The 20978-nt window shown below is 41.9% G+C and overlaps 1 protein-coding gene and 1 long non-coding RNA gene across 3 annotated transcripts in view; both read left to right on the top strand.

The window, feature by feature from the left end:
• Positions 1-20978, top strand: part of LOC310825486 — a 632470-nt gene that overhangs the window by 382375 nt on the left and 229117 nt on the right. The gene's annotated exons all lie outside the window — the stretch shown is intronic.
• Positions 1-20978, top strand: part of CNTNAP5 (contactin associated protein family member 5) — a 313291-nt gene that overhangs the window by 63196 nt on the left and 229117 nt on the right. Inside the window, exons 2-3 of one of the 2 annotated variants that reach the window (XM_083734111.1) lie at positions 6049-6159; positions 18993-19186. In XM_083734111.1, the coding sequence (XP_083590237.1) occupies positions 6049-6159; positions 18993-19186 (305 nt within the window). The remainder of the gene's footprint in view (positions 1-6048; positions 6160-18992; positions 19187-20978) is intronic. The other variant, XM_083734112.1, reaches the window with a different exon arrangement.

Below are 20978 nucleotides of genomic sequence, written 5' to 3'. Positions count from 1 at the left end.
GTGGGGAGTTGAGGCTTGGGTGCTGAAGAAGAAAGATGGTGGAATATGCAGTGGGTTGGTTGAGCTGTATTGTGAGAGAGTGAGAGGAATTGTTAGGGAGTTAGATAGATAGTTGGGATTAATTCAGTTTGAAGTTGCAGGAACTAAGTTTTAAGAAACTGACAAGAGAAAAATAAACCGAAACCATACGCTTATTCTTGCACTTAAAAATAAACTTGATTATTTGTTTATGTTAACAACTGTCTGGACTCCGTGTGTCCCAGTGAGAAGCGGGGTGGTGGCAGCAAAGAAAGCAACCGCAGTGGTGGCACAGGGTCAATAGACCGTGAAACGTCCGGGGGCCCTGTGTGATCGCCACACCTTTGCTCTGCATTTCTAGGCAAAGCTCCTTTTCCCAACACAAACACACCCCACTTTCCCTGCAAAAAAACCACTCTCTACCACTGAATAGGAGCAAATGCAATCTTCAGAAATCCTGAATTGCTGTTTGCTGTAAAGACTGGCTTTTCCTGGAGAAAGCAGTGTGGGGGACCCCAAAACCACTCAAACATGGAGCTTTAAAATGTGGACCTGTGCCTAGACAGCACAGGACAAAAGTTCAGTGTGAATGAGCCCTGACTTGCAGAGATATCTAGGGTTGCAAACAGGCGTATTTCCCAGCCCTATCTGGGAATGCCAGGGATTGAATTTTGGACCCTTTGCATGTAAAGCCTGTGCCTTGCCACTAAGCCATGGCCATTCCCATCAGTAGAAGCCATTGCAAAGAAAGTTAACTAGTTAATAACTGAAGGTTTATTGCATTGCAGCAGGAGGAACAGAATGCTGTTTATCAGTAAGTGCCTCCTGTTTGATTGCTCTACAAAGAGTACTAGGTCAGTTTCCAGCTGCAATGTATTATTTCTCTTGCTAGTAAATTCAAATTGCTGGTAGCGAAGGTAGGAAACCACTGATGCTAAAAGTGGGAGTTATCACACTCCTAAGTAATGTTGAAAGCATTGTAGAAAAATGCAACATTTATGTCTTTAAAACAAAGTGGGGCATTAAGCATGCAATGCTAAGAGGGATTTTATCTCACCCAAAATAAAATAAAAATATGAATCTTGCCTACTATATGGAAACCATTTACAGTTTCAATCAAAGCTATGCATGCTGCATGATCACAACATTATGTGCAAAATTTACTGGGATTTTAACAATGAATAAAATGATACGTTGGAAGCCAGAATCCAGAAGAGTCAATAATGAAAGCCAGCTAGCTGCACTGTCTGTTTTTTCATCCATAGTGGCATCAATTTCCTTTATTTTTGCAGATTATATGGTGTTTGCTTCTGCTTCTCTTGGTTGTGATTGGTTCAGCACCCCTTTTTCATTAGTTAGTTGTCAATATTCATCTGACTTAAAAGGGAAACACTTTCTATCTAGGATTTTTAAGATTCTCACATTAGAAATGAATCAATTTATTATTTGAGCCGTGTTCCATATTTACTTAAGGAATTTGAAGAATAGCCTACACAGTATTAAGGAGATGAGTCTTAATAAATGACAAAGGATAGGCTTCAAAGTCATGTATAAGTTGCAAAAATCATGACTCCAGAATATTACCCGATCCCTTCAGAAGAATCCTAGGATGTAAGCTCTTGATTCATGCTGGTGGGAAATTCACATACATTCCACTGCTGAGTTTCTGGGTCCTTGACAGTGAAAAATAATTGATTTCCTAGTTCTGACTACTTCATCGTGGAGAAACCAATTGTGACAACTGAGAAGCTGTGGTGGCAACTCACCAAAATATGTATATTCTGAGAGCCAGCAAAGTGTACTAGATGACAGGCTGCACTGTGACCACCTTGGTTTGATTTTTCAATTATTGATTTATTACATTTAATTCCCCACCTTTCCTCCAATAAGATAAAGGCAGCACACATGGTTCACCCCCTCCTCATTTTAGCCTCATAACAACCCTGTGAGGAAGGGTGGGCTAAAAGAAAATGACTGGTCAAAGATAATCCAGTGAATTTCATGGCAATGTTAGGATTTGAAGCTGGGTCTTTCAAGTCTTAGCCCAACATTTTAAGTGCTACCCAGATCTCTGCTTTGCTATGAATTCCTGAGGAGTACTGAAGCAGGTGTCTCTGTCTCTGACTGAACCCCTCCTTGAAATATAATACGGCCCACTTTCTAGCATTTTTGTAAAGATTACTGAGATAATGATTGTATTTTATGAATTTATAAGAACCTGTGATTCTCTTCTATTGCCCAAACAATGGAGTATTGAGGGTAGCTTTTTCAGCATCCAGGTGGTGAGCATTACAGCTGTGCTATGTCTTTGTAACGTATGTGTTTGGAAGAAAGAGTCGTAGCTTTGATGCTTGTGATTCCCCCCCCCCCCAGTCCCCACAGACTGATGCTCTGTAAAGACACATACACCAGATATCCTCTCTAACATTTTGTTGTGAGGTCCATTCTAAGCTGAATATTTGCATTCTAAGCTGGATATTTCATAACTCATTCCCCTCAGGAATATGCCACTTTCTTTGAGATTAAGGATGTGCAGCACTTACTTCCTTGTGCTGGTGCTTAGGTAATCATAAATTTTAACAATCCCAGCATGTTACTTTTCCCTAGAATAAACCTTTAAGTGAAACCATTTTGACTATTCACTGGTATTATTTTAAGTCCTTTCTTCTTATGCTTGAGTATGCTATCTGTGCAACATACGCATGTAAAGTCATGTAAGACAAATGCATGAACATGGGTCAAAAAAACACTTTATGTGGGGATGCCCTATCTGCAACTAGTGTAGAATGCAGTGGCCAGATTCCTTACAGAAGCAGGGTAGGCGCAACATGTTACTTCTTTGTTGAGAGAACTGCCCTCCTTGCTGATTTGAGGTAGACCATTTTTCAGATTCTTGTGTTAATCCACGAAGCCCAAAGCAACTTGGGCCCAAAGTATTTCAATGACTTTTTGATTTCTTATGCTTCACCTCACCCACTGAGATGGGGCACTTCTGGTCCCCTCATTTCCCTCAAGTTCAGTCACCTTTCACCAGGAACTGAACCTTGAGTATGGCAGGCCATGCGCTGTGGAACTCCTTGCCAATAGAAGTCAGCTAGTAGTTACCCCTGCTTTCTTTGCAGAACTGTACTTTTGAAACAGTCCTTTGGAACTTTTTCTTTTTGCTATCCAGTTTTATTGAGAAGGTATTGATGTTCTTGTTGTACTATTAGGGGCTGCACATCATCTCACACCGCTTGCTAACCTTCCCTCCCTCCCCCATCAAATTCTCCCCACCCCCACCCCTTTTCAACTCCCACTCCCCTCAAACTAACCCCTTAGAACAGGGGTGGGAGGCAGCAGAAGCAGCAAATCCCTAAGCTGGCCAGGGAGGCGGAATTTGACCACTAGTTGTTCTAACCGGTCTGAGGTTCTGGATCCTGAGGTATGGGCCCCCAAGCTGGCCGGCAGAGGAGCCAGTAGAGCTTGGGGTTTGGTGCAGCCTATTTTGGATATCCCATGGTTTGTCTGGGCTGCCTATCCACTGCCCTTTAACACACTGTTGTTCACAGCACCACTTGTCTGTGGCTAAGAGAACTGCAGTGTGATGACATAGTTACATTTTTATTATAGATATAGAGGGATGTATTATGCTTTCATGTTGTACAGCACTTTGTTAAATTTTCTATGAAAACGTGATTTATAAATATTTAAATAAATAAAATCAAAACAAGTATTTATTAGATGCTGGGAATGTACCAGTTTAGCAAATGAAGTTGAAAGTATTTATTTAAAAACACACACACAAAACCCCCAAAAGAGGTGGGCTCATATTTTGTTAGCAAGGGACCAACACCAGCAGAAGGAGACATTTCCAAAATGTTCAAAGGAGAAGACTTACTAGGCAGGGAAGACTCTATTAATGCTGAGCACCAGTTTTACAGGCTTGTCAGTGTGCAGAGCACCATCTTGGAAGGGATGAGGACAATGCTGAATAAGTTGTAATAGTAAAAGCTGCTGTATTCCTTGAAACATATGCTGTGGTTATAAATGTTAGAACTGCAAGTGAATTCAAATTCTACAAGTAAGATAAAGCATGCCACTTTTGAGCATCTGACATCTTTGTAAATTCTGGAACTAGCTTCTGGCATAATTGTTGTGAAAGCCCATGCAAAGGGCTCATTTTGTAAGAATCACAGTAAGGGAAAGCTACCGTTGATTCACTGCCTTGAACCAACCCCATTTCTCCTGCTTGAAGTGTCCTGGTTTTGCCAGGTTACTCATAGATGTGTGTGCAAAGGTCCAGCATTTATAATCTATTTATGGATTAGTGGTCTTCAGAGAGAAGGATTACCTTTTGGAAGATTGCTCGGCACAACTCAGGAGATCTATCCCTGGAAAAAAACCACCCCAGTTACTCTGTTTTACATTTTAATTTAAAATATGCAGTGAATTAATGTTATTGTGAGAGCCTGAAGCTTTCCATTCCTTGACTCTCCTAACCTTAATGTAGCATTAACACATTTTAAAATGTATTTAGCCATATTTATAAGAGCTGGAAGATGCTTGTGAAGTCTGAGATTTTGCTAACCTGCAGGATTTCCCCACTAATTATATACTCAAGTTTCCCTCCAAGGGAGATTCAGTGAATATCTGTGGGTTTATGCTTGAGTGAAATTCATGGCTGTATATACTAACTAGGACAGTAGGCATGCAGTAGAATAGGAAATGAGCAAAGCATTTTTATTTTTTTGTCACTAGCTTCATTTGCATTTTGGGTTCAGAAGTATATGGAAATCTGTGGCTCAGTGATGAGGATGTTTTTAGACCAAATTATCCAATATTCTCATTTATTATCTTATAGGAGCAATAGAAATTTCATGGTTTAAGTCAATCATTAAGAAAAAAACCCCACACAACATGACTAACATTCTAAAATGCACACTCTCTACAAAATAAAATTGAATTATTTGGTTCTTGATGCATATTTGGGCCTCATATACTATGGAGAAGACCTGTACAACTTGTGGCATACATTAATTAAGTCTGAAAGAGTTTCTCTCTTTGCCATCTTAAAACAAGGGCTTAGCACTGGGCTTGTCCTGAGAAAGAGTTTTGCCCAACTCAGAATCTTGCATATGAACTATGAAGACTGGTTGGAGGCCTAATATAAACATTATTTTACTGTGAATTCTGTCCTCTTCTTTACCCGTCCTTACTTATGCAGTGAGGCAGCTGTCTGTAGATGCTTCAGCAGATGTGCTTCTGAAGAGGTTGTGAGTGCTGGAACAGGACTTGCAGAAAGCTCCATCCACTTGGAAAGGCATGCCACGCTATTTGGCATAGTATACTCATCCTGGTTGCACAAAGTGGTGTCCAGCCTTCCAGACATAGCATTGTGGATACAGTGTTTTGAATTGAAACCACTTGCTAAAATGGAGCCTTTTCCCTCCATTCTAACAAGCCACTCCAACAAAAAACTGCTCTGTGCTGATGGAGTAAGCCTCTTTGAAGGCACACTCCTATCTCCAATTTGCTGATTGGCACTGGGACTGCACCTTCAAAGAATGCTGCTGTAGGTTCTCTTCAGTTGAACTTCGGCAGATGTCAATCACCCGATGTCATTATGACTGCCAAAGTTAACCTGTCGAAGTTAACCTGTGGAGGGTGGGAGAGGGAGGGATCCAGCCCACTGGCTAGATCCAATGCCTTACCCATGATACAACCTTCTGAAATAATTGCAAGCATCCAGGTTTGTGCCAAGGGTATGGGGAGTGTAGATGCAGCCCATCACTGGCTTTCATAAGCTACCACAAGAACTGTTGAAAGCTCATGTGAACAGCATAAAATATAAATGCAGCCTCTTTATGCTCTTATTCACAAATGTGTCATCAACAGCATCGTCTCTTCTAGGGGCAGCTCATTAATGGTGGCCAGACAGCTTTGCAAGGGAAAGAAAGAAAGAGACTGAAAGTGGGAGGGAAACCCTGATAGGCTAAAGGTGCACTACTTTTATATTTGATGCCTGCTATACTTTCTCTTGTTCTGTAGATAATTGTGAGGAGCCACTGGTATTCTCGTTACCTGCGACATCCTTTGACAGCTCCTCTGAGCTCTCCAGCAGTCACAGCCCCATCTTTGCAAAGCTCATCAGACGGGATGGTAAGATCACTGACAGTCGTAATATTGCTGTGATGCATAATTCATTGGAGTTGCTCTGTGTAGAGCCTTCAGTCAGCCTGTGCAGAAGCCTCCCTTAATATCCCACAGGTAGCACGACTTCAAGGCAACTTAGGAAATTATAGTGGGAAGTGGTAGACGCTCATGCATGGAAGTGATCTGAACTCCTTTGCACTTCTTTGGAGGAAACCATAGCATTTAACAATTATAGGAGAAGTCTGCTCCCTTTTAGCATTCAGTTGCATACAAGTGGGAGAAAATGATAATCTGGGATTCCTAGAGCCTGGCCTAACATTCCCTCTGTGGGTTTCCTTCCCACCCTGCCCCAGGTCAGCAACACAGACACTTCCCTCCTGGGAGCTTAGCTAATGCTAGCAAGGAAGAGCCAATTCTCAAACTTGTCCCACATGATTTAAGACCTGACATTGGTGAAGAAGTGCTAGAGACAGAGTAATATGAGAAAGAGATGTATTGCATCAGCTCTGATGCAACCGAAGCAACCTTAAGGATTCAGTCCACATTTCTATGTGGCTGTGTAAAAGAACATACTCAAAGCCATAGAGGGATTCCTGTTCATTTTTATTTTGAACTCCTCCAAAGTCATTCCTTTATTGGCCCTTTGCATGGTGGAACTAAACACCTTTGGCTTCTATATAACATTGCCATTAAATGCATGCTAAATATTAAAAATAAGAGTCAATTTTCAGGGCTTCAACATACAGCCAAAGATTGCTGCAGGTTGGCTGCAGACTATCTAAAGGCATTATGCCTGGATGAACACAGAGGAACTATTTGATGGAGCCTGGATATTGGAATGACAACCTCAGCTCTAGGGAAATGAATTGAGTTGTGGTTCTGTGCTTATTTGATGGGAAAAGGGCCATCTTCTCTCAGCCAGTATCAGCTGAGAGTAATCCAACATTGGATTGCTCCAAGTCTGATTTCATGCTCTGCATTCACGTACCAGCTGGCAAACATGTCAAAATAGTGATCCAGAGTATGGAGTGGCCACCCACACCTGCTCGTGCAGTTGCCATCCATGTTTTCTCTGTGCTTAGTGAGTTTGCAAAGCCCATGTTGTGACAAACTATAGCTAATTTTCTGGAACCTTAAGTTGTTTTTATTGATGCCCTAAATTATTTGGTATTTGACTTCACTGGGCCCATTAAGTAGATGCTCCCGGTAAGAGGCGCACAATTTCCAGACATCACAAAATTGTTCCAAAGCTGTTGCATATTTAGCTGGAGACAGCAGGCTGTCTTTTTCTTGTACTGGAAAGGGTCTGAGTTGATTCTGAACTGTAGCTGCAATCAGCAAATTGAAAGGTGCTGTAACAAACTGAGGCAACACTGCTATCTACAGGACTGCCTCACCCATGTATACCTCCTAGCCAACTGCACTTCTCAGATGGAACACTACTGAAGCTACCACATGCCCCAGGGGCATGCTTAGTTTGTACTAGAAACCGTGTTTTCAGTTTTGCAGCTCCAGGCCTCTGGAATCAATTACTAACCCAAATTAAACACGCACATGGCATCATTGCATTTAGGTGCCCACTGAAGATACGTTTTGCTTAACAACATTTTCCCTGAGATCTGACCTAATCATTAACAATACTTCTGAATATGGTTGTTGTTTTTTTGTGGGGGGTGTTAAAATAACTTGTACTTATTGTATATTCTTTAATGTTAATATTGATATATAGATGGCTTCAGGCTGTGATTTTTAAACTTGTTGATACAAAGAAGTCACGTCTAGTAGTACTAACAGATAAAGTTTGCCATGACTGGCATTTGCCATGAAGCTTTGATCTGCAATGGTCACATGTTCAAGGTTCTCACTCTGTTCCTGCTTAGCTCAGATCAAAGTGGCCGGGAAGGTAAATTGCTCTTGGTTGTATTGTATGTTTCTATGCTATTTTATAGTGTTGGGTATGAAACACAATGACCTGCATTCATTTCCATGCCTCATCATCAGTATTCCGTATTCAGAGGCAGCATGCCACCAAGGACTAGGAGTGGGCATCGCCTCAGTGTGGGATCCCCAGTCTGATTAGGTCCCACGCGCTTTCTGTGTCAATACAGATCTATGTTTCTTATATAATATCTCTATGATTCTTTGGATCCATAGGCTTTGCAAGAAGCAAGGCTGTTGAAAATATTACTTGTGGAACTCTGGATTGTGTTTTTTTTTTGTTAATTTACAGCAGTGGATGATTTTTTTAAAAAGTGTTAAAAGTCTCATTTAAGGTAAAAAGGTAAAAGTAAAGGTACCCCTGCCCTTACGGGCCAGTCGTGTCCGACTCTAGGGTTGTGCGCCCATCTTACTTAAGAGGCCGGGGGCCAGCACTGTCCAGAGACACTTCCAGGTCACGTGGCCAGCGTGACGAAGCTGCTCTGGTGAGCCAGAGCTGCACACGGAAACGCCGTTTACCTTCCCGCTAGAAAGCGGTACCTATTTATCTACTTGCACTTAGGAGTGCTTTCGAACTGCTAGGTGGGCAGGAGCTGGGACCGAAAGACGGGAGCTCACCCCGCCGCGGGGATTCGAACCGCTGACCATGCGATCAGCAAGCCCTAGGTGCTGAGGTTTTACCCACAGCGCCACCCGTGTCCCCTCATTTAAGGTACTGTACTATATAAAAATATATATATCCACCTATGTTCCTCCGCTTTAACTAAACAAAACATGAACCTCTTCAGAACATCACAGGCAGCATTCAAGACAGCGTCACATTGTTAGGCCTTTACAGGTCTCTGGTAGGTTTATCAGAGGATGCAAACAATCATTGGGGGGGGGGGAAGGCTGGTTGCAAATATTTTATTTTAAAAATGCAAGAAAGAAAACATGCTATGTGACCATTTCTGGAAGGGCATTCCACAACAGTGTCCCTATTTATTCACAATAATGTTGTGGAACAGCTGGGTGATCACTGGAAGACACTCTAATGAAGACTGTGGATGTTAAGGAGGGTGAAGGGCTCTGAGATCTCTGGTGCCTCCTCAGTTCTCACACATCTGTCAGATGTTTAACCAATGGATTCATAACGGAGCTTGCATCATGGAATAAGGTTGCCTTGCTAAAGTCAGTCAGCAGTGGATTCCTATGCCAGCAGTTGGAAGCTTGGAGGGCAGAAGAATCACACTGCCCTCCTTTCACCCTTGTCTGTAACTGTTGGGATAGACCAGTTCTATCACTGACTCACCTCCGTGATTGTAGGCAAAGTTGCACAACATAGTGCAATGATTTGGAGCAAAAATGGTCAAGTTCCAAGCAGCAGATTTCATTCTGAGTTGGTCAACTTTCTAGAGACATGTCCTGCTCAGCACTACAAACATGAATTATAATGTCAAATTTCTGGATACCTATAGCCATTTAGCAGCAGCCCAGAGAAAAACAGGGAAGTATTTAAGTAGACTGGTGTGTGGGTGGGTGGGGGGGTGGATATTCATAAAGATAAATCAAGTCTGACCTACTTCTGGATTAACAGAAAGTTTATTAGCCAAATTTGCACTGCCCCACACAATACAATATCAGCTTTTGAATAAATAATGAATGGTTGCATTTTAATGAGTTTACAGACCTGAGTTGTTCAAGGAAAGAATAATTAATACTCAGGGGAGTCTGCCTAAACAAGCCTCATTATGCTTCTGCAAGGGGTTTTCTTGTGCAGGTGGGCCTTTAATTTTTCTTTTTAAAATGGCATCCTTCCATGCTTATGAGGTGCAACAGGGGAGCTTCTGTGCAAGAAAACAAAAAGAAATAACAAAGTAAGAGAACAACTTAGAAGCCCAGCTCTATCTGCAGTTTCTCAGTAAATACATTTGAATCGTCGTCTTAATTTGCAGGTGTCAAATTTGGCTCATGCTACTGCATTTTATTTGACTTTTGAAGATTGGCATTTTTTACAGTCTCATCATTTAAATTTTTTTTAAAGCATTCATAGCTGTTATTCAGAATGGGGAATTGTTGCTGCGACTTTAAAATTAAAAAATATATGTAAGATGCAAACACTGAATGAAAAATGAAATTTACTAAATATAATAGATTCAAGTGAGAATCTATTATATCAGAAAATTAGGCAAGTTAACACCATTAATTTTCCAGACTTAATCATGCTTTTCTCCTCACATGCAATATTTTCATCTTCACACTTCAGAAGACCCCTACCTTCTCCTAGCACCCTAAATAGCTGATGTAATCCTGAGGCAGGTTACCCTTGGCATATGTGGCCCAAGGCCTAATTTGCTTCAACCAAATTTTCTCTGGCGGTTCTGTCCCTTCAATCTGACTCTTCCTGTCAAGCCTCATCCCTTTTGGTGGGTGAATATTAGCCACTACACTACACTTCAGAGGAGCCTGGAGGAGGTTTGGGCAGAGGAAGACTGGGCCATTTAAACAGCCTGGTGTGACAGCTGGGAGAGAGATGGCATATATCTCAGGAAGATGGTTGTGGAGGAATAAGGGAATCACTAAATGGACCGTGGAACTCCATGGAGCAAGGGAAGAAGCCAGGGATGCAGAAAGGAATTCACTGTAACCCCTGTGAAGACCAGGGAGATCCTTGAGCCCAAATGGATGGCTGAGAGCAGAGCCTGGGAGACGTGGGGTGGGAGCATTAGGAACAGTGCATGGTGATCTTGAGGTTTCTCCTGCCTTAGCATAGTTGCCAGGTGTCTTCTAGGGACCATCCTAGAATTATGAAAGACATCCTGGCTGCTGATTTGATCTTGGAATGTTCCTATTTCCCCTGTCGGTGCCACCACTGCTGAGCTTAGAAGGAAGATGAGCCACTGCTTCTCCCCAACAATGACAACTGTGGCTGCATCTGTCAGCCTCCTCCCTTGGGCAGCTGATAGCAACTGCTGGAGAATGGGAGAGGAGGAGAAGAGGCCGTGGCTGCCAAGACCCAGGCCTGTGTGGCTTGCCGACTCTGAGGGGGAAGGCAGAGGGCAGGGCCAGTCGTCCTGGGTGGGAAGAAAGGGGAAGAAAAGTGGTGTGCAAGAAGTCTTGATTATTTTTATTTTTATAATGCTTTGTGCATCTGTGCCTAATCTTGCACCTTAATAAAATTGATTTATTGGTGTGTGTTTTACTTTTTTGTAAATCTACCAAAGAATAGAATAGAATAGAATAGAATAGAATAGAATAGAATAATAGAAGATTAATGGGTTTTCTCAGGACAGTGGAAGGCATGTGTGCTGTGTCCTGTTGGCATAGTGGTGGCAGCAATTGCCCTTCTTTGGACAGGAAGTGCTTGGGAGGGGGTGTACAAAAGTTGGGGGTTGAGGAGGGTCAGTTGAAGGGAAGGAGTGAGAAATGTCTTTGTTTTCATCCAAGGAATGGGATAAAATAATCTCTGGCAGAATGACTGCACCCTTGGCTGAGCTCCTATTTCTATGCCACCTGCCAGTCATGGCTCAAGGCTATGTAGAGCTGCTGGTGGATCACTTTCTCTTCTGTTTCAAGTATGGTAGCTACTGGGCTTCAGCAAAAGAGATGTGGCTGCTGCCTGGCCAGACATTCCATGGATGCTGGCATTTGGCCCGGTGGCAGCTGGAGCGCTAGACGAGGTAGCAGCCACCCACAGACTGAAGGAGTGAGCCCTAGTGTAAACCTTCAGCAAGTCTTGCCAAGCCAAGACTCGTGGCATGAGACTTAGTGAAGGTTTATTATATTTCAACCCAAGCTTGGTGAAGCTGCATGAGACTTGGAGCAATTTAGCGGCAGCAGCTGATGTTAAGTAGAGGCTGCCAGCAAGGTGGCCCCTGTCTTAGTTGGCAAAAAGGATTGAGTCAACCTTGTATCCTTCTCTGCTATAGTCTAATCTAATTTTTACTTGATTGTTTATTATTTATTTATTTTTGTGGTGGGGAGAAGTGTACATATTAATTTCAGAGTTGATTTCAATCTGCTCTATTATTATTTGGCGTTTGGATTAGGATAGGAGATGGAAGTAAGACTGCCAATATCATAATGCTTTTGTAAAAAGATCTATGATGGGGGTTACATTTGGAGCAATGTGTGCTCAGTGATCCATGTTGGAAACGGCGTCCTGTGTTGTGGTCCTATGCCAGATACCATAGGGAAAGTGGCAAGGTTGCCGGCTGAGAAACTGGCTCCAACAAAGGCTGGGAGCAGACTGAAGCCTTTTCTGCCTCTTTTATGCACACCTTCTCTAGGCTTCAGCCAGTTGAGAGGACTTTGGAGCCTTAAAGGGCAAATCCTCTGGCCTGAAGATAGCCTTTCTCCAATAGCCTTCCCCAGACTGCTGATATGAAGCAGGAGGCATTTCTTTGGGTGCCAAGCAGAAATCCTCATGTTCACCTTGAATTTTGCTTTGGGTAGAATTTGGCAGAATTTGTACTTGAGTCAAAAGAGATGTGTTACACTGCAGTCAGCACAATGGTTTCCAGAATTATCGCTGCTACATTTGTCAGAGGTGAGAGCATTGCAATAGAAGTTTATTATGTCTATAGAGGAAGAGTGGGTGCTAATTCAACAGAACCTTTAAATAAAGGGGAATTCATTCATGCATATTCGTGAATTAAAGCAAACATTGTTCTAGTTCCCGTTTCTCAAATGCAACTGAGACATCTGCATTCCCACATGCCCCAGCTAGTTCAGTCACACTCAGTTCTTCTTAAATTGTCATACAACAAATTTTATTCATTTTTTTGTGTGATCTGTACATTTGTCTTACATAGTTTGTTCTTGTTTAAGCTGAAAAAAGTTGAAAAATTTCTCTTGGCCTATCTTGTACTACATGTTGTTGCCTTGGAAAATATAAGGTCACACGTAATATCGCATATTTGGCTCACAGCTCAAATAAAAGACTTTTTCCTTTCCATCACCTATCCCAGCCTGTAGTGAAAAAGAAGCACACTTGTTGAGTGGAATTTAATTCTTCTTTGTGACAATATACATCTTTCCCAGGAATGTCAGTGGATTATGGGCAAATGGAAGGGTGGAAGGACAAGACCCCGATGGCTTTATTTTGTAAACTGTTGAATTAGAAAGAAACACCATTCACTACCCTATTCTTTCAATTTTATCATGATTGCTGGGACAGTGTGGATATTTCTGACAGCAGTGGTGGAAAATCTAAACAGATGCAATAAAACCACATATTCGGCTGAGCTGCTATTAATAACAGAGTAATATCATTGAAAGATATCTGCAGTGCACTTTAGTCCTATGCCTGGGTTTTTAACCTGTTCCTATTTCATCTCTGTGCTACTGCAGATGCTGTAGCAATAAACTTTCATTTTCCTGGCCCTCAATGACTAGCATATGCTCCCTGGAGTATAGATGTCACAAGAGGATGGTAGAACAGATGGCAGGAAAGAAATCACCACATTCTAAACATGCCAAAATATGCACATAAAAGGTAAAGGTAAAGGTACCCCTGCCCGTACGGGCCAGTCTTGACAGACTCTGGGGTTGTGCGCCCATCTCACTCAAGAGGCCAGGGGCCAGCGCTGTCCGGAGACACTTCCGGGTCACGTGGCCAGCGTGACATCGCTGCTCTGGCGAGCCAGAGCTGCACACGGAAACGCCGTTTACCTTCCCGCTGGTAAGCGGTCCCTATTTATCTACTTGCACCCGGAGGTGCTTTCGAACTGCTAGGTTGGCAGGCGCTGGGACCGAGCAGCGGGAGCGCACCCCGCCGCAGGGATTCGAACCGCCGACCTTTTGATCGGCAAGTCCTAGGCGCTGAGGCTTTAACCCACAGCGCCACCTGCGTCCCCTATGCACATACATTATTATTATTATTTCAAATGAAGAAGAAGAAAGAAAACATGAGAATGAAATAGTGAGGAGAGGTGAAGAGGAGGCTTTTTTACAGATACAAATCTGTCTTCAGCTTTCTTTGCATTAATTGTGTAAAATACATGTATTGTGTTCAGCAAAATGAGAAATATCTACTTTGGCACCTTATACAACAGCTCACATCCAGGCTGCTTCTGCAGAGCTGAGAATTTCTTCTAGGAGATCTGGATGGATCAAAAATGCATCTTATGACAAACCTGCACTCCCGCCTCCATACCCAATTAATTCTGTCAAACAAAAGCTTTGTGAATTTGTGTTTGTGCCAGCTTATTGTCAGCACCTGCCCAAGGTAGCTTAGAACAAGTAAAAGCTTTGAAATAATTGACAATGCACTCATACACATGCTTGCTTAGAAGTAAAACCCACTAAGTGCAATATGGCTTACTAGGAAGTGTGTTTGGGATTGCAGCCTGAGACAGTGAAACAATACTGCTCAAAAATAGCAAACAATACTGCTTCAGTAGTCTTCCATTACTTATGGATAGTATATGATGAAATTTTAGAATATTATGTTTTCAATGTGTGGTCATATTCCCCCTCCCCCTTAGAATGTAGATGACAGGAAGTAGTGTGATTTCAAAAGAGAGTAAGGAAATTACCATGCGACTGACACCTGTCAGGTCCAAGTAGGAGTGTCAAGGATGCACTGACAAAAATGTCTGCACTGAGGTGCCAGTAGCTAAAGTTGCATCCTCACTTGCCATGGCTGAAACAAGCTCATAGTCTTTGCTTGGGATTTGGTCAGGTGAAATTGATGTCGTTTTGCCAGACCTGTAATATTTGCTTTAAAGATGAGGCCTTGTCAGGGCAAAAAGCCCAGAATTAAGTTCAAGATACTAACTGACGCGAAAGAAAGAGGGGGCTTTGCCCTGCCAGACTTAAGGCTGTACTATGAAGCCGCAGCTTTCTGCTGGCTAAAAGACTGGCTACTTCTAGAAGACACTGATGTCTTAGATTTAGAAGGTTTTAACAATGCATTTGGTTGGCATGCATACTTATGGTATGATAAAGTTAAGATCAATAAGGCCTTTAAGAATCATATTGTCAGGAAAGCAGTGTTTAATGTCTGGACAAAATACAAAGACCTATTGGAAAATAAAACTCCAAGATGGCTATCACCTCTGGAGGCCAAGGCCCGAAAAAGACCCAATATGGAGGCCAAATGGCCGAAATATTGGGAAATAATAGAGAAAGAGGGCAATAATTGGAAATTGCAGAGTTTGGAAAAAATGAAAGACAAAGTGCGAGACTGGTTACACTACGCTCAGATCCAAGAAATTTTTAAAAATGATAAAAAGTTAGGATTCCAGGTGGAGAAATCGAAGTTGGAAACAGAATTGTTAGAACCTAAGACTAAAGTACTCTCAAGAATGTATAACTTGCTGTTGAAATGGAATACACAAGATGAAATGGTTAAGTCGGCCATGATAAAGTGGGCACAGGATATTGGGCATAATATTATGTTCGAGGATTGGGAAAGGTTGTGGACCACGGGGATGAACTTCACGGCATGTAATGCTCTGAAGGAAAATGTAATGAAAATGATATATAGGTGGTACATGACCCCAGTTAAACTTGCCAAAATATGCCATGTGCCAGACAATAAATGTTGGAAATGTAAGGAAAATGAAGGAACATTCTTTCACCTCTGGTGGACTTGTCCCAGGGTGAAGGCCTTCTGGGAAATGATATATAATGAGCTGAAAAAGGTATTTAAGTATACCTTCCTTAAGAAACCAGAGGCCTTCCTCTTGGGCATTGTCGGCCAGATGGTGCCAAAGAAGGATCGAACATTCTTTTTGTACGCAACAGCAGCAGCAAGGATACTTATCGCTAAGAAGTGGAAAACTCAAGATCTACCCACGCTGGAAGAATGGCAGATGCAGCTGATGGACTATATGCAACTGGCAGAGATGACTGGCAGAATTCGAGACCTGGGAGAAGAGAGGGTTGAAGAAGATTGGAGGAAATTTAAGACTTATTTACAAAAATATTGCGATTTGGTGGAAAGTTAAGTAGGATGTTTGATCATAAATAATTGGCCATCACAAAATCGGATTGGAATGGGATGTAAAGCGAGACTAAGAGAAACAAATTTTCAGAGGACTATATTTAAATAAGCGGTTATAAAATTTGCAAACTAGATGATAAATTGCTTGGAAAAATTTATGATGATGAAAATGGCAGTGGGAGATGCGAGGAAGTCCAAAGAAGTTATGAAACTCTGTTGAGATAAAAGTAAGGTTGTTTATTGTCTTTGTACTCTATTCTGTAAAAAACCCTAATAAAAAAGAATGTTCAATGGTCTGGGAATCAGCATGTTTTTACATGAGTAGAATGTGTCCATTTATTTAAAGTGCATCTCTGGGTTATTTGTGGGGCATAGGAATTGGTTCATTTTCTTTTTTCAAAATATAGTCTGGCCCCCACAAGGCCCAATTAGCTAAAGTGATGCTTCAGGTTAAGAACAGTTTCAGGTTAAGAACGGACCTCGGGACAAATTAAGTACTTAACCCAAGGTATCACTGTAAATCACTTTTTCTTTACCATTCTAGGTAAGGAGGGACAGATGAGATTTCTTTTCTTCCTTCTTTTCTATAGCCAACTCTGGCTCTATATCAGCCTAGTAAGCCTTGCTCAAAAGGAAGAAAGAAGTGGCTTTGGGGAGAGCTGAAAGGGCTGGGAAATTGAGTGATATTCTTTGCCTTGAATTTTAATCTGAGCTGGAGAAGATGCCAGGATCCTTGTATTGCCTACCTCTCCTCTGAGAGGTGCCAGCTCCAAAAGCATCTTTGTGCACAGTCAGTGTATTCCCCTGGGAGAGTACTAGCAGTAAACCTCATCCCAGGCTAGAGTGAACAATGAGTGATATTTCAAAATAGAGGACAACTGCAATGCAGCAAGTCTGGGAATGAATGCTGGGCAAAAGGTTACACATTATTAATATGCAAATTGAACATGTTAAAATAGCATTATTAATTAGAGCTATTCCAACAGGTCCTTTAACTCTGTAACACATAGAGTGCATACATATCAGATTGGTAAATGATTGCAGAGACAGAAGTAAGATGGATGGGAAGAGATGAGAAGGAGGGGGGCTAAAATGTGAGAAGAAAAAGAAAGAAAGGAAGGAAGGAAGGAAGGAAGGAAGGAAGGAGAAGGAGGAGGAGGAGGAGGAGGAGGAGGAGGAGAAGGAGGAGAAGGAGAAGAAGGAGAAGAAGGAGAAGGAGAAGAAGAAAATGGTAGAGGGAGTGCAGATAGTAGCAGAGCTCTCCTCCTGGATCTTTTGTCAAAGGCCTTGTATGTCTTTACAGTCCATCCCCCTCTGTGTCCGGAGAATGCATTTCTTTGTAGGATTCTGTGTGCAGTGATAGAGCAGTTCTGGGACTCAATCTTACCTGTATATAATGCCATCTGCTCTGTAAACCCTGCTGCCAGGTGTGTGGGTTTTTTGGGGGGGCAGGGATGGAAAAGTTATAGTTAGTGCTGAAATCTAGTGTTACCAAATCACTTTGATCTTGTCTCACAGTCTTCATCTTGTCTGGACAAAGATGTGGGATAATCAGGATTAATCCTCTTGTGTCCTATCCCTGCACATCCCCTGCATCCTAATTTAATCAGGGCAACAATCCACCACCCATTAATTCACAGTGTGAAGAGCCTGGCATTCTCATGTACCCTTCCATCCACCAAACATGAAGCACCTACCTTTTCAGAGAGAGTACCTGTGTCCTTTTATTTCCTTGGCAAATCATTTTTGCACAGAATATTCATTTTATATGAATACTTAGAATCATAGAATTGTAGCATTGGAAGGGACCATTCAGGAATCCTTTGTCTGACATGCAGCTGAAGCCCACGACCCTGAGATTAAAAGTCTTGTGCTGTACCTGCTGAGCTATCAGATACTTATATTTCATGAGTACCTGACTTCAAATTTTCTTTTCTTTTCTTTTTTTGGAACTTATCCCATGAACATCATATTTGTACTACTCCTGTTTCTCTCTAGCTTCCTTGCTATAATCTTGGTTCCATTTCTTTGCCCCCATTTTGCCTACTAGCCCCTGCCGTGGTTTGGGAACATTAGAGCATCCCTCCTCTGCCTCCTCCCCCTTCCCCATTCTTTTCATCCTTTATCTCTCCACACATACTCACATTCTGTCTGTCTGACAGAATGTCTTGGCTCACTATGACACTATGTCTCTATTGCTCTCTCCTCCACCCTCCTCCTATCTGAGGCAGCCCTCAGCTGAAACTAGCAAATTTCTAAGCCAGCTCTTGCCTTCCTCCCCAGCAGAAACTGAGCCATGGGAAGCAAAGGAATGTAATACCTAGAACCAAAATAAAATTCCCCTCAACCACCCATTGTTTCTGAAGGGCTGTTCCTTGAACACTGAAGCAGATTTGAAACATGTATATAAATGTGGTCCTCAGAAAGCATGGAACCACAAGACATTCTGCAGATGCTTAGAGAAGCTTTTATTGTTTTATGAGCAGTTCACTTGCTCTAAAGCTGAGTCCTGCCCTTTAAGATTAGTTCTAGAACTTGATGTGTCTTGATTACAATTAAGCATTGCCTTGTGTGACTTTATTTATAACAGCATTCTGTTACTGTGGATTCAATATAATATTTTGCCTCAGTGAATATTGCTGCTCCCATTAAGAACCATGCTCTTATTATCCAAGTTCCCTATGCCCTAGCATTATTATCTCTTCCCACCAGTTAGAGCTGTGTGATTTTTGGTAGTCTCAGCCACTTACACAGAGCTGAGCCTTTGGGGAATCCAAAGTCAACATGACAAGCAAAATATGGCACTCATGGAATAATATGTTTTTCATAACACATCCTGAATATTTTCTTCCAGTTCCAGTGAGATGTCAGGCCCTCATTCGGATATAATGCAATCATCATTTATCAAAATGTGTTAATATAAAATTTATTTTTTGAGTTACTCAAGAGAACTCTGATTCTTCTCTTCTAGGAGCTGGTGGCTGGTCCCCATTGGATTCTAGCAGGGAACAATGGCTCCAGATCGATTTAGGGGACAGAGTGGAAATTACAGGTGTTGCTACTCAAGGAAGGTACGGAAGCTCAGACTGGACAACAAGCTACATTCTGATGTTCAGCGACACAGGTCGCAATTGGAAGCAGTACAGAGAAGAAGACATCATCTGGGTAGGTCTGAAGGTTTTGGATCAATGCTATGGTATCATCAACAACCTGCAGAAAACAGATGTAGCATTCTAAACCCAAATGCATGTTTTCCATCTCCAAAGTTGTTGAGGATGTACTGTTGTTTGGAAACAATTGCATCTTTTCGAGCTTCAGTAGGGATATAGCTGGGAGTTTGTAGTGGAATTGCTGAAATCTTGAAAAAGGCTGTTGCTAGTTTTATGGCTATGAAGAAAGGATCAAAGAATTCATGTGGTATTATAGACCCAAAGGCTCCAAAAAACAAAATGGTAAATAAAGAGCGTGTCTCAATGTGCAACATATTGTTTGGTAAATCTTATGGATTGTTTTTTGGTGAAATAATAGCAGTTGTGGCATCCTTCATCATTCCACTTCACACTCCTGTTCCTCACCCATATTTTTTAATGTGGGGTATTAGTGATTTCCACAGACCATTCTTTGTTCACATGAAAAAAAGAATCACCTTCAGCTCTTGTAATTGTATGCAGTAATAATATGTGGATTATTTTGTGAATTATTGCTATATGTAGACCAGCAAGTTTATGTGTGCCATGCTAAGTTCTTATTTAGTTTGATTCATTCATTATATATATAACCTACCATTTCTAGTGAAATAAGGGTGAGAGATTGTGTGGTATTGTGGTTCAGAATATGAGTAGTAGACAGGAATGCATCTCATTCAGATCACAAATCTTGCATAAATTTCCTCAATGGCTTTATGCAAGCCACCAGTGGACATTATAATGCAAGCATACATTACAGTGCTGTTGTAAGGATTCATGAAGGTATATGAAACACTTGAGAAATTGATGCTAAGTATTGCTATAGTTTCACCCAACACTATCCTCATAGGGCTCACAATTGAAATGTAGTTTGTCAAGCTATCTCTCTCCCAAGAATGAGTTTATCTTTTAATTTAACTCATAATAACATGAAAGATGAATCAGCATGAGTTTCATTGGGATTAATTAATGTTAACTGATGACTGTGAGCTAAGTCAACTCTTTCTGTATAATGGGTTACATACAGAGATGTCCACCCACTTTCACAATGTAAATCTGCTTGTGCAATGGGACGTTTGGTTTTCCTCTGCCCTGCCCTCCAAAATCTGTGTGCAGAGGGGATGCAGAGCCATTGGATCTCACCCTATTTTATTCATTTATTCCAGAGTTTATATGTTCACCATCCAGATGACCTAGTTTTGACCCTACAGGAGCCAGAGCCTAGTACTAAAAGGGTATTGCAACTGATTCAGGAATTTGGTCGAGTGGCAGGATTTAAACTTAATAAACAAAAAACTAAGGTTTTGGGGAAAAATTTGACTTCTTTAGAGTCAGAAAGGTTTCAAAAAGAGACAGAATTAAATGTGGTCAAAAAAGTCAAATATCTAGGGGTAAATATAACAGTGAAGAACAGAAATTTATTTAAAGATAATTATGAAAAATGTTGGTCTGAAATTAAAAAAGACCTAGATGTCTGGTCATCTAGGGGACGCAGGTGGCGCTGTGGGTTAAAGCCTCAGCGCCTAGGACTTGCCGATCGAAAGGTCGGCGGTTCGAATCCCTGCGGCGGGGTGCGCTCCCGCTGCTCGGTCCCAGCGCCTGCCAACCTAGCAGTTCGAAAGCACCTCCGGGTGCAAGTAGATAAATAGGGACCGCTTACCAGCGGGAAGGTAAACGGCGTTTCCGTATGCGGCTCTGGCTCGCCAGATGCAGCTTTGTCACGCTGGCCACGTGACCTGGAAGTGTCTCCGGACAGCGCTGGCCCCTGGCCT

Source organism: Podarcis gaigeae (genome assembly GCF_964106915.1).
Source record: "Podarcis gaigeae genome assembly, chromosome: 1".
Classification (NCBI taxonomy): Eukaryota; Metazoa; Chordata; class Lepidosauria; order Squamata; family Lacertidae; genus Podarcis; species Podarcis gaigeae.
The sequence above is the reverse complement of the archived record's forward strand: the minus strand, read 5'-3'. Positions and strand labels throughout refer to the sequence as shown.